Consider the following 13449-nt stretch of genomic DNA (forward strand, 5'->3'; position numbering starts at 1 on the left):
GTGGCTCACACCCGTAACCCCAGGACTTTGGGAAACCGAGGTGGGAGGATCGCTTGAGCCCGGGAGTTTGTGACCAGCCTAGGCAGCACAGTGAGACCCTGTCTCTAAACAAAAAAAATAAAACAAGAAAAATCTATGAAATATATGTGTGAGAGATACCAGAACTGGGCTGGGTGGAGTAGCTGACACCTTTAATCCCAGCACTTTGGAGGCCAAGGCAGGCAGATCACTTGAGGTCAGGAGTTAGAGACCAGCCTGGCCAACATGGTGAAACCCTGTCTCTACTCAAAATAACAAAAGTTAGCCAGGCGTGGTGGCAGATACCTGTAATCCCAGCAACTTGGGAAGCTGAGGCAGGAGAGTCGCTTGAACCTGGGAGGTAGAGGCTGCAGTGAGCCAAGAATGTGCCACTGCACTCCACCCCAGGCGACAGAGTGACTCTGTCTCAAAAAAACAAAAAAAAAAAATGAGAGAGGTGGACCTCTTTGGTTACGGAGACAGGCCACAGGTATTCATGATGACTTAATAAAATGAATAATAAGGTGGGTAACTGGATCATAAACTATGCTATGAAGAGTAAACTCCACTCTAAAATATGATATTTTAAAAGAGTCAAGTCAGATTAGAACTAGAAGCCATGCCCCTAGCATTTGAAAGAGTTACCTCTATCTAATTCATTAAAAAATCCAAAGCCACTTGTGACTCTGGGGCTGCAAGCTTACCTTGATAGGCCTTTCCAGCTCTTTCCTGGTAAATCTCATCACGATGAGTCCTAGAATCGTCAGGCCATAAAAGATCCATGCGGCAAAGCTGAAATAATTAACTAACGAGTTGATGTCACCAGGGATGATATAAATCGTTGCTATGATACCCTAATAGAAAGAAGAATGGATTCGTACGTCATTACTACAACAAAACACTGTTCTGTCGCAGAAGACCGAAGAAGCAGTTTTTCTTGTGGAAAAAACACTTTAGCATGAAAGGAACTTCCTAGGCATTCCGTGATAGTTCGGGTTAGAGCTGACTTCGGCTATGATAGCTCTTCTCTGTGAAGCCTGCAGAAAAGACCTGGGAAATGTCTGAATCTTTGAAGTTGCAATTTTTAGCAAGGGAGAAATAAAGTATTAGGTTGGTGCAAAAATAATTACGGTTGTTTTGTTTTTTGAGACGGAGTCTCACTCTGTCACCCAGGCTTGAGTGCAGTGGTGCAGTCTCGGCTCACCGCAACTCCCACCTCCCGGGTTCAAGCGATTCTCCTGCCTCAGCCTCCTGAGTAGCTGGGATTATAGGCAGGCAGCACCACGCCCGGCTAATTCTTGTATTTTTAGTGAGATGGGGTTTTGCCATGTTGACCAGGCTGGTCTCGAACTCCTGACCTCAGGTGATCCACCTGCCTCGGCCTCCCAAAGTACTGGGATTATGGGCGTGAGCCACCATGCCTGGCCAGTAATTGCAGTTTTTAATGGCAAAAACCGCAATTACTTTTGCACCAACCTAATATGTATGAATGTTATACCAGCTTCATAATTACGAATTTTCCTCAAAGAGAGTTTTCTAATGCGGGCCGGGGCCCTGGATTAGAAGCTCAGGTCTAGTCTCAGCCTGTGTTAGTTGCGTGGCCCTGGACTGGTATTTCCTGGGTGTGTTTTCAGAATGATAGAGAGTAGTGCTTCTCCTCTGGGGGAAGGGGTGTAGACCACCCCTGGGGCTAGAAATATGGATGGTTTATCATGCCTAGAACAGTTGCACAAAACAAGGACCATGCACCACAGAGAAGCTCCCATCAGAAGATGTCAAAGGGGTGGCCAGGCGCGGTGGCTCACGCCTATAATCCCAGCAGTTTGGGAGGCTGAGGTGAGCCGATCACTTGAGGCCAGGAGTTCGAGACCAGCCTGGCCAGCATAGTGAAACCCCATCTCTACCAAAAGTACAAAAACAAGCCAGGCGTGATGGCAGGCCCCTTTAATCCCAGCTACTCGGGAGGCTGAGGCAGGAGAATCCTTTGCACCTGGGAGGCGGAGGATGCAGTGAGCCAAGATCGTGCCACTGCACTCCATCCCGGGTGACAGAGCAAGATTCTGTCCAAACACACACACACACACACACACACAAAGGGCATTTACTGCATAAGGATCCAGTGACTTCTCAATCATTAGAGCATAATGAGAGGCTGCTGTCAGTAACCACCTGGGAAAATGTCCTACCCTCTTTCCCTGTAAGCTAGTAGGCTTTTATATAGTTTGTTACCAGCAACCCAGCACAGACAAAGGCACACAGAAGCATTGAGGGCACTCACTGTCTTTCGTGGATAAATTCAGACAAAGGAGCAGACGTTGGGTCCACTGTTTGACATGTCTTGGGATTCTTTCTATATCTATTTCATGGCAAGGAATAAGGGCATCTGGGTCATCTGGAAGCCACCGGGCTTAGCCCCCCGCGGGTGGAGTGTCCCCGCCTTGAAGATAGGCTGTTAGCGGGATTCGTACTCACGTGGAAGATGATAGCAGGGGCTGGAGTGAGGCGCTTGACGCTGATGTAAGAAAGCACTTTGAGCATGTGGCCCTCCCGGCCCGCCACATAAATGAGTCTGGAAAATAACGACATGGGAATCCGCTGACCAGAGTGCAGACAATCTGTCCAGGGCCACCGAGGACGTGTGTTCCGGGGTCTACTAAGGAGCCCTCGGAAGGCTCATGAAGGGAGCTGAGCGGGGACCTGGGCTTCAGATGAGGGTCTGTCTTTGCGAGAGGAGTGGGTTTTGGCAGAGTGAGTGAGGAGGTTAAACACACTGAGAGACTAGGTGTGGTGGCTCATGCCTCTAATCCCAACATCTTGGGAGGCCAAGGCGGGAGGCTCACTTGAGCCCAGGAGTTGGAGACCAGCCTGGCAACACAGTGAGATCCGATCTCTACAAATAACTTTAAAAATTTTTTGAATTTACTATTTCTTTGTGTTGAGAACATTCAAAATCCTCCCCTAGCTATCCGAAGCTACATATTAATATTAATGTGAGCTCTAGCCACCCTGCAGTGTGTAGAACACTAGAACCTATTCCTCCTGTCTAGCTGTAATTTTGTATCCTTCAGCAAGGCTCTCCCTATCTCCCCTTTCCCCTATCCTTTTTAGCCTCTGGTATCCTCTGGCTAACCAGAATTTCTTGAAAAAGTTACCATAATTAAAAATTTGGGCCAGGCACGGTGGCTCACTTCTGTAATCCCAGCACTTTGGGAGACTGTGGCGGGGGGATCACCTGAGGTCAGGAGTTGGAGACCAGCCTGGCCAACATGGTGAAACCCTGTCTCTACTAAAAATACAAAAAATTAGCTGGGCATGGTGATGCACACCTGTAGTCCCAGCTACTCAGGGGGCTGAGGCAGGAGAATCGCTGGAACCTGGGAGGCAGAGGTTGCGGTAAGCTGAGATCGCACCATTGCAGCTAAGATCGCACCACTGCACTCCAGACTCCAGCCTGGACGACAAAGTGAGACTCCACCTCAAAAAAAAAAAAAAAAAAAAAGGCCAGGTGTAATGACTCACGCCTTAATCCGAGCACTTCGGGAGGCTGAGGCAGGTGGATCACGAGGTTAGGAGTTCGAGACCAGCCTGGCCATCATGGTGAAACCCCGTCTCTACTAAAAATACAAAAAATTAGCCGGGCATGGTGGTGGGCACCTGTACTCCTAGCTACTCAGGAGGCTGAGGCAGTAGAATTGCTTGAACTGGGGAGCCGGAGGTTGGTTGCAGTGAGCCGAGATTGTCCACTGTACTCCAGCCTGGGTGATACAGTGAGACTCCATCTCAAAAAAAAAAAAAAAAAAAAGGAGAAGATATAAAAAACAGGAGCCTAGGCTGGCATGGTGGCTCTCGCCTATAATCCCAGCATTTTGAGAGGCCGAGACAGGTGGACTGCTTGAGGTCAGGAGGTCAAGACCAGCGTAACCAACATGGGGAAACCCCGTCTTTACTAAAAATACAAAAATTAGCTGGGTGTGGTGGCGGGCATCTGTAACCCCAGCTACTCCATAGGCTGAGGCAGGAGAATCACTTGAACCTGGGAAGCAGAGGTTGCAGTGAGTCGAGATCGAACCATTGCACTCCAGACTCCAGCCTGGGCAACAGAATGAGACTCTGTCTCAAACAAAAAAAAAACAAAACAAAAACCCCAGGAGCCCTTGAAACATAGCAGACAAAAATTGGCAAATCCAATTTGAGCGCAAGATTTGAACGTTACAAGTTACAATCTTGATGATCACATAAAAATCTAGATATAATTGTGGGATACACATTGTCTTCAAGACCATAGGAAACATAAAAATATCTGAGCCACGAAGGGCATTTTCAAACTTCTAAAGAATTGAGGCCACGCACAGTGGCTCACGCCTGTAATCCCAAGACTTCAGGAGGCCGAGGCAGGTGGATCACTTGAGGTCAGGAGTTCAAGACCAGCCTGGCCAACATGGTGAAACCCTGTCTCTACTAAAAATACAAAAATTAGGTGTGGTGGCGGGCGCCTGTAATCCCAGCTACTTGGGAGGCTGAGGCAGGAGAATCGCTTGAACCCAGGAGGCAGAGGTTGCAGTGAGCTGAGATCATGCCACTGCACCCCAGCCTGGACAACAAAGCGAGACTCTCTCAAAAAGATAAATAAATAAAAAGAATTGATATCAGGCCAGCCACTGTGGCTTACGCCTGTAATCCCAGCACTTTGGGAGGTTGAAGTGAGAGGATTGCCTGAGGCCGGGAGTTTGACACCAGCCTGGGCAGCATAGTAAGACCTCACATCTACAAAAACCTTAATATTAGCCATGCATGGTGGCACGTGCCTGTGGTCCCAGCTACTTGAGAAGCTGAGGTGGGAGGATCACTTAAGCACAGGAGTCTGAGGCTGCAGTGGGCCATGATTGCGCCACCACACTCCAGCCTAGGCGACGGTGAGACCCTGTCTCCAAACAACAACAACCAACAAAAACCGCAAACCAAGACTTGATATCATAAAGGTCACATACTCTACAGTGCAATAAAATCGGAAGTCAATACAAATGCCACAAAGACCCATCTATTTACAACTACATAGCTTAACTTTGAATTGATATGAACTTGATATTAGTTCCCAAAACAAGTGAAACCAGGAGGATGGGAGTTGATAAAAGGAAGGGGGATTTAGACTCAAGGTGAATACTGCCAAAGATTTTTGTCAGTCCTCCAGAAATTAATATACAAATTCCATGCAATCAGAACGCAAGCAGGACTTTTGGAACTTTTGGACAAAATCATTGTAAGTGCATAGGGAATGTTAAACAGGCAAGGAGAAGTCTGACATGGGAGCGCTAGTCCTGCCAGATTTTACATGACCAAAGCTATAAACCTTTTTTTTTTTTTTTTTTTTTTGAGCGACGGGGTCTCACTCTGTTGCCTAGGCTGGAGTGCAATGGTGCAATCTTGGCTCACTGCAACCTCTGCCCCACCAGGTTCAAGTGATTCTCCTGCCTCAGTCTCCCAAGTAGCTGGGATTATAGGCACCCACCACCACATCCGGCTAATTTTTGTACTTTATGAGACAGGGTTTCACCATGTTGGCCAGGCTGGTCTTGAATTCCTGACTTCAAGTGATCCGCCCACTTTGGCCTTCCAAAGTACTGGGATTACAGGTGTGAGCCACCACGCCTGGCCCGTGTCATTCTATTTAGATGAAACGTCAAGAAAAAGCAAAATTATAGAGACAGAAGCAGCTTAGTGGTTGCCTGGGGCTGCCGGTAAAAGCAGGGATTAATTAGGCAATGAGCAACCTTTTTGGGGTGATGGAAATGATCTAGAATTGGATTGTGATGTTTGCACAGCCTTATAAATTTATGAAAATAATTGAGTTGCACAGTTACAAAGGGTGAGTTTTATGATATTTATACCTTAATTAGAACTGTTAAAATTGTATTTGTGTATACTAGCAGTAAGCTATCAGAAACTGAAAATTAAGCAACTTTTTTTTAACAATACCATTTAGAATAGTATGAAAAATGAAATTCTTTGGAATAAATTTGACAAAAGATGCGCAAGAACTATATACCAAAAACTATTCAAAAAACACTTTTTTACAAAAAATTAAGCCGGGCACGGTGACTCACACCTGTAATCCCAACACTGGGAGGCCGAGGCAGGTGGATCACTTGAGGCCAGGAGTTCGAGTTCGAGACCAGCCTGGGCAACATGGTGAAACCCCATCTCTACCAAAAATATAAACATTAGCCCGGTGTGATGGTGTATGCCTGTAACCCCAGCTACTTGGAAGGCTGAGGCATGAAGCTTGAACCTGGGAGGCAGAAGTTGCAGTGAGCCGGGATCATGTCACTGCACTCCAGCCTGGGTGACAAAGCAAGATCCTGTCTCAAAAAAAAAAAAGGCTGGGCACGGTGGCTCATGCCTGTAATCCCAGCACTTTGGGAGGCCGAGGCGGGCAGATCATGAGGTCAGGAGATCGAGACCATCTGGCTAACGCAGTGAAACCCCATCTCTACTAAAAATACAAAAAATTAGCCTGCATGGTGGCAGGGCCTGTAGTCCCAGCTACTTGGGAGGCTGAGGCAGGAGAATGGCTTGAACCCAGGGGATGGAGCTTGCAGTGAGCTGAGATTGTGCCACTGCGTTCCACCCTGGATGACAGAGCGAAGAGCGAGACTCCATCTCAAAACAACAACAAAAAACACCACCACACAAACAAAAAGTTGTTTAAAAAAACATTAAAGACCTAAATAAACAGTCCACCCATAGATTGGAAGACTCAGCATTGTTTTTTTTTTTTTTGGAGACAAGGTCTCACTCTGTCTCCCAGGCTGGAGTGCAGTGGTGCAATCTCAGCTCACTGAGCCTCGCCCTCCTGGGCTCACGTGATCCTCCCACCTCAGTCTCCTGAGTAGCTGGGACCACAGGCATGTGCCACCATGACTGGCAAAGTTTATTGTATATTTTGTAGAGATGGGGTCTCACTATGTTGTCTAGGCTGGTCTCTAACTCGGGCTCAAGCAGTACTCCCCCTCGGCCTCCCAAAGTGCTTTGGTTACAGGTTGAGCCACCGTACCCATGCTGGAAGACTCAGTACTTTTAAGACAGCAGAGTCTTTTCCCACTTGATCTATAGATTCAACACAGTCCTGATCAAAATCCCAACAGCTTTACTGTAGAAACAGGCAAGCTGATTTTATATTCATATGCAAGTGGGAAAGCTGGCGGGATGAAATTGGACCCTTAACTCACCCCTTAGACAAGAAATCTACTCAAAATGGATGTAAGACTTGAAACTGTAAAATTCCTAGGAGAAAACAGGGGGCCGCTCTGTGACATTGGTCTGGACAATGAGGTTTTTTTTTTTTTTTTTTTTTTTGAGATGGAGTCTCATTCTGTTGCCCAGGCTGGAGTGCACTGGTACAATCTCAGCTCACTGCACCTTCCGCCTGCCGAGTTCAAGTGATTCTCCTACCTCAGCCTCCTGAATAGCTGGGATTACAGGCATCTGGCACCATGCCCCGCTAATTTTTGTATTTTTAGTAGAGATGGAGTTTCACCATGTTGGCCAGATTGGTCTCAAACTCCTGACCTCAAGTGATCCACCCACCTCGGCCTCCCAAAGTGCTGGGATTACAGGCATGAGCCACCGCACCTGGCCTTGGGTATATATTTGAATGAATTGAAATCCACATGTCAGGTGTCCGCACTCCCATGTTCATTACAACGTTATTCACCACAGCCAAGACACTTGTGTCCATCAACAGATGAATGAGTAAAAATAATGTTACAGATACACAATGGAATACTATTCCGACTCTAAAGAGAATGGAATTGTGCCAGTTTTTGACAACAGAGATGACTCCAGAGAACATTATGCCAAGTGAAATAAGCCAGACACACAAAGACAAATATCCCGTGACCTCCCTTATATATTATGGAGTCCTAATTAGGGAAAATGAGTCAGGCTGGTGGGACCAAGGGAAAGCCAGAAGAGAGAAAGCAGGTAAGCTCCAAGCCTGCCTTTCTTCATGGTCCAGGACACACAACCCCCTGCACAAATAACACAATCTTCCTGTGCCCAGTGATCGCCAGACCCTCAGCCAATAGAAAAATGCAAGTTAGCTCACTGCAACCTTGGCATTATCGGTACTGCACGTACCCCTGTCCACACACAGCACAAGCACCATCCTATAAAATCCTCAGCAAGCCTTTGTCTCTTTGCAGTCAGCTCCTCTCTCGCTGACCTGCCCATTGCACCCTTGCAATGTATTTTCCTGCTTTCTCTAATAAACTGGCCTTTCCTGACCTACAGCTGTCTTGGTAAATTCTTTTTATCCCTGTGCCACCAGCCCAGATAGTTGTAATGACTGGCAACATACGTGAAATCTAAAAATTGAAACATAGCAGCAATAGAGAGTAGAATGCTGGTTACCAGAGGCTGAAGGAAGAGGGGCCTGGGATGGCTAAAGCGGCAACGTTGGTCAAAGGCTACAGAGTTTCAGTATGATGGGAGGAATAAGCTCTGGTGATTTAATGCACAGCAAGGTGACTATTGTTAATAACTGTATATTTCAAAATAGCTAGTGGATTTTAAATGTTCTCATTGCAAAGAAATAAGTATGTGAGGTGACACATGTTAATTAGCCTGATTTGCTCATTCCACAATGTTTACATGTATTGAAACATCACACTCGACCACATACATATACTCAATGATTGCTATTATTTTTTAGAGACAGAGTCTTCTTCTGTTACCCAGGCTGGAGTGTAGTGGTATGATCATGGCTCACTGCAGCCTGGAACTCCTGGGCTTACACAATCCTCCCACCTCAGCCTCCCAAGTAGCTGGGACTACAAGCATGGGCCACCACACCCAGCTAATTTTTAAATTTCTTTTTGTAGAGACGGAGTCTCACCATGTGGCCCAGACTAGTCTCGAACTCCTGGCCTCAAGGGATCCTCCTGCCTCAGTCCATATAAACAATTATTATTTGTCAATTTAAAAATAAAATAAGGCTGGGCACGATAGTTCATGCCTGTAATTCCAGGACTTTGGGAGGCTGAGGCAGGAGGATCACTTGAGCCAGTTTGAAACTAGCCTGGGAAACATGGTGAAACCCTGTCTCAACTAAAAATACAAAAGTTAGCTAGGTGTAGTGGCATGTGCCTGTGGTCCCAGCTACTCCAGAGGCTGAGGAGGGAGGATTGCTTGAGCCCAGGAGGTGGAGGCTACAGTGAGCCAAGATCGTGCCACTGTGCTCCAATCTGGACAACAGAGTGAGAGCCTGCCTCAAAATTAATTAGTTAATTAAAATCAAAATTTAAAAATTTATAAAGAAATACAAAGGATGTAGCCAAAATGCTTTTGACAAAGAACGAAGTTGGAGGCATGTATTTTGATTTGGCTTTAGAAGAATGATTTTATGGTATTTCATTTTTTAACATATGTAGACTTTGTCAATTTCACTTGGAAATATATCCATCCAGAACACTGGACAACTGTGTTACTTCCCTTCACCTCACCTTGGGCAGCTTCCCCCCCATGTTTGGAACTAGGGCCCTGGAGTGGAAAGGCCGAGATTCCAGGCAGCCTTGATCAATTCCTGTGGGCACGCCCATCCACGCCTTCCTGGCCAGGTTGTGACGTGGGTTCAAGCCACATCCCTCCCCTGGATTTGGGTCTCCTACTTGTGCTGGCATGGGTTTCACCTGGCAGAGCCCTGAAGATTTGAGCCGTGTGTCTTCCTCGGGGGTGACATTGGTCTCGCCGCCCCTGCCTACCCTGGGAGTGACGGCCGGGGGTCCCCTACCTGCCCGCTGTGAAGCAGCTCCCGTTAGCAGCACCGATGGTTGAAAATGCCACAAAAAGTGGAACGACCCAAGACGCTGGATAGAGAACACGGTCACCAAACGTCTGTGAGAGAAGCGAGATGAGTCCTGAGGGTCTGTCTCGGCCTCCAAGAGCGGCCGGCCCCCAAAAGCTATTCTGGCCTCCCAGGGGACCCAGGGACCCACCTCGCCTCGGGGCACAGCCTCTGACTTCTCCACTGCAGAGGAGAGAGGAGAACGCCACTCACCTACCTCCAGATACTGTGATGGCAAGAGAAATCTCGTATCCACTACTCCCTGGCATAAATCAATCAATCAGTCTATCTATCTATCAGTTAATCAGTCAGACGGAGTTTCACTCTTGTTGCCCAGGCTGGAGTGCAGTGGTGCAGTCTCAGCTCACTGCAACCTCTGCCTTCTGGGGTCAAGCGATTCTCGTGCCTCAGCCTCCCATGTAGCTGGGATTATAGGCAAGTGCCACCACACTGAGCTAATTTTTATATTTTTAGTAGAGACGGGATTTCACCATGTTGGCCAGGCTGGTCTTGAACTCCTGACCTTGTGATCCGCCCACCTCGGCCTCCCAAAGTGCTGGGATTACAGGCATGAGCCAACATGCCTGGCCAAATCTTTATTTTTTAATTTGATTTTTTTTGGAGACAAGGTCTTGCTCTGTTGCCCAGGCTGGAGTGCAGTGGCATGACCATGCCGCACTGTGGCCTCAGGCTCCTGGGTTCACGCGATCCTTGGCCTCAGTCTTCAAGTAGCGGAGACCACAGGCACTCGCCACCACACCCAGCTGCATAATTCTTGGTCATTTCAATATCCTGACACCTTCACCTCTCACTTCCCCAAACCCCCACTCCAACTGGAATGGCTGAATTCTCCCTCCCACCTTAGCAGCCCCCAGTCTCGTGGTCAGTGACCTCAACGCTTATCCAAACTGTGTCTCCTCCACCTTCTGAATCCCCAACACTTGGTTGTCTGTTTGCAACCACAGGAGGCCCCCAGTCACCTCTTCACTGACCCCAATGCCTCTCACCTCTCAGTTTCTATGATTCATTATTATTTAGGGCGGTGCAAAAGTAATCGCCAATTTTGCCATCGAAAGGAATGGCAATTACTTTTGCACCAGCCTAATATAATGACCCCACCGACTCCCTGGCACTTTCTGCCTCTGCTTCATGCTTGCCTGTCAAACCCTCACCCTGGCTAGCCCAGCCCTGCCTCCGACTCCATGCTGTGCATGCCCAGTCCGTGTGCCTGTCCGTGAATATCGCCCTCCTTCCCTGGGAGGGAGCTCACCTCCAGTGCTGACACCTGCCTTACCCCTTCCCACAAGCCACAGCCCCTGCCAGCAGCGATGCCCGAGCACTCACCACGGCCACGGCCTGGGACTGCAGGAGTTCGGTGGCAGTCATCACAGTGAAGTAGGACACGTTTATGAGGATGTAGCACACCGTCACCAGGGGGATCCCGATGATAATGGCCAAAGGCAGGTTTCTGGGAGGGGCAATGACACGGAGACCCACGTTCAGACCACATCCATCTCCCATCTCCTGTGGGAGATGGACGCCCTCCCTGAGGTCCTCCCAGGGAGAAGATTCGCAGGTAGCAGAGCCCCAGCAGGAACATGAGACACTTTCAAATGGGAATGCTGCCTCTCTCAGACTCCAGAGCAGTTCACATGGAACTGTTTATAAAGCAGAATAAGCCAGAGATAAAGGAAGACCAAGCTCCTCCCTCCCTCCCTCACTGCCCCAAACCAAACCAAACTCTAAACGTGCATAGTGAGCTCATAAGAAACCATTCGCTGGCCGGGCATGGTGGCTCACACCTGTAATCCCAGCACTTTGGGAGGCCGAGATGGGCGAATCTCTTGAGGTCAGGAGTTCAAGACCAGCCTGGCCAATATGGCAAAATCCCATCTCTACTAAAAAATCCCATCTCTACTAAAAAAAAATACAAAATGTAGTGAGCTGAGCTTGCACCACTGCACTCCAGTCTAGGCGACAGCAAGACTCCGTCTCAAAAAAAAAAAAAAAAATTCACGGTCAGGAAGGGCATCATGGAATAACCAGGGAAACAGCTCCAGCCTTCACCAGGAGAAGAGAAATCAGCCTGCCCGGCTACTGTCCCCTGCTCTGATTCAGCTGTTACCTGTAAGGGTTTCTAAGTTCTTCTGTGATATAATTGAGTTGATTCCTGGAAAAAGGAAAGTAACAAGCATCACACACCTTGACTTTCTTTTTCCAATATGAAACCCACAATAATAAATTTTGGCTTCATTTAAAATTCTCTACCAGAGAAAAAAATTCTCCTGCAGAAATTCCAGGTGAATTTCTTTCCAGGTTAATGGCCCCGCTAGTGGTGGGGCCTGGAGTCCTACCCAGACCTACACATCTGTCAGCTGGTTGAGTCTTTGCCCTCCTTGGGAATCACATGGATTTTCAAGAATAATCAGGAGTAGTGAGTCCCCAGGGGGCTTTGAAAAAATGGAATATTCCTTTGTGTGAAAAGGGAATGAAATCTATAAATGCTTTGCAGGAGAGAAGGACCAGCATTATAGACGGAACCTGAGGGGTTCAAGCAATTGCAGAGGGGTTCGCGCCACTGCACTCCAACCTGGGTGATAGAGTGAGACTCCATCTCAAAAAAAAAAAAAGACAAAAACAAAGTCTCATCCACTAAACCCGATAAATACATAAAATGTATATGATATTATTTATTTTTGTAGGGCAGCCCCCAAACCATAATAGGTTCAAAGAGGCTCCCAATCTTAATGATTTTCAAGGTTAAATAGAAGAGCTATTGAGTATTCTTTGTTTCATCAAGAGCTTGAAGCTGGACACAGTGGCTCACGCCTATAATCCCAGCACTTTGGGAGGCCGAGGAGAGAGAACTGCCTGAGTGCAGGAGTTTGAGACCAGCTTGGGCAACACAGACTCTGTCTCTACAAAGCATAAAAATAAAAAATTACCAGGGCATGGTAGCTCCTATCTGTAGTCCCAGCTGCTCAGGAGGCTGAGGCGGGGACCTGGCTTGAGCCCAGGAGTTTGAGGCTACAGTGAGCTATGATTATGCCATTGCACTCCAGCCTGGGTGACCAAGTGAGATCCTGTCTCTAAAAAAAAAAAAAACAAAACAAAACAAAACAGAAAACCCGAGCTTGGGCCCTGGCTGTGTCTAATAATTGGGCCGTTGGCCCGGTGAGGGTTCTACACAGAGTGCTCTGGCTGACTGAGCCGGTGTCTCAGGGAGTAAAAGGTAGAGGTTGTCGCATGCTTCACAGAAAGGAAATGGGAGGGTGAATGTCAAAGTCACACCAAACCCCAGAGGGGAACCCATTGCTTTCCATGACAGGTGGAGTTACAGTCACCTGGAGAACCCCACCCACCCCCAGGCTCGGGACATCTCAGGATGCCTCACCATCCATCGTAGGCCCAGAGTCCATTGTAAAACGCCAGGCTGATGGCTCCCACAGACAGCTGGGCGCCCTCGAAAGAATTATCAAAATTCTTTGTGTTTCCTGTAATGAAGCCAGACAGTGAATGGCGGGTGTCAGCCGGCCAGATCTTGAGTGCATCTCCACGGGAAAGACGGGAATGATTGTGACCCCAGCTTA

At 47.8% G+C, this 13449-nt stretch overlaps 1 protein-coding gene across 1 annotated transcript in view; it reads right to left on the reverse strand.

Annotated features, from left to right (window-relative positions):
- The window catches only part of SLC7A9 (solute carrier family 7 member 9), a 32419-nt gene that overhangs the window by 10981 nt on the left and 7989 nt on the right, over window positions 1-13449 (reverse strand). The window contains exons 6-11 of the mRNA XM_033225608.1: window positions 13254-13353; window positions 11985-12029; window positions 11204-11327; window positions 9806-9909; window positions 2491-2587; window positions 723-872 (exon numbers count right to left, since the gene is read on the reverse strand). Coding sequence (XP_033081499.1) covers window positions 723-872; window positions 2491-2587; window positions 9806-9909; window positions 11204-11327; window positions 11985-12029; window positions 13254-13353 — 620 coding nt within the window. The remainder of the gene's footprint in view (window positions 1-722; window positions 873-2490; window positions 2588-9805; window positions 9910-11203; window positions 11328-11984; window positions 12030-13253; window positions 13354-13449) is intronic.

This window comes from Trachypithecus francoisi, unplaced genomic scaffold (genome assembly GCF_009764315.1).
Source record: "Trachypithecus francoisi isolate TF-2019V2 unplaced genomic scaffold, Tfra_2.0 Lachesis_group12, whole genome shotgun sequence".
Taxonomy (NCBI): Eukaryota; Metazoa; Chordata; class Mammalia; order Primates; family Cercopithecidae; genus Trachypithecus; species Trachypithecus francoisi.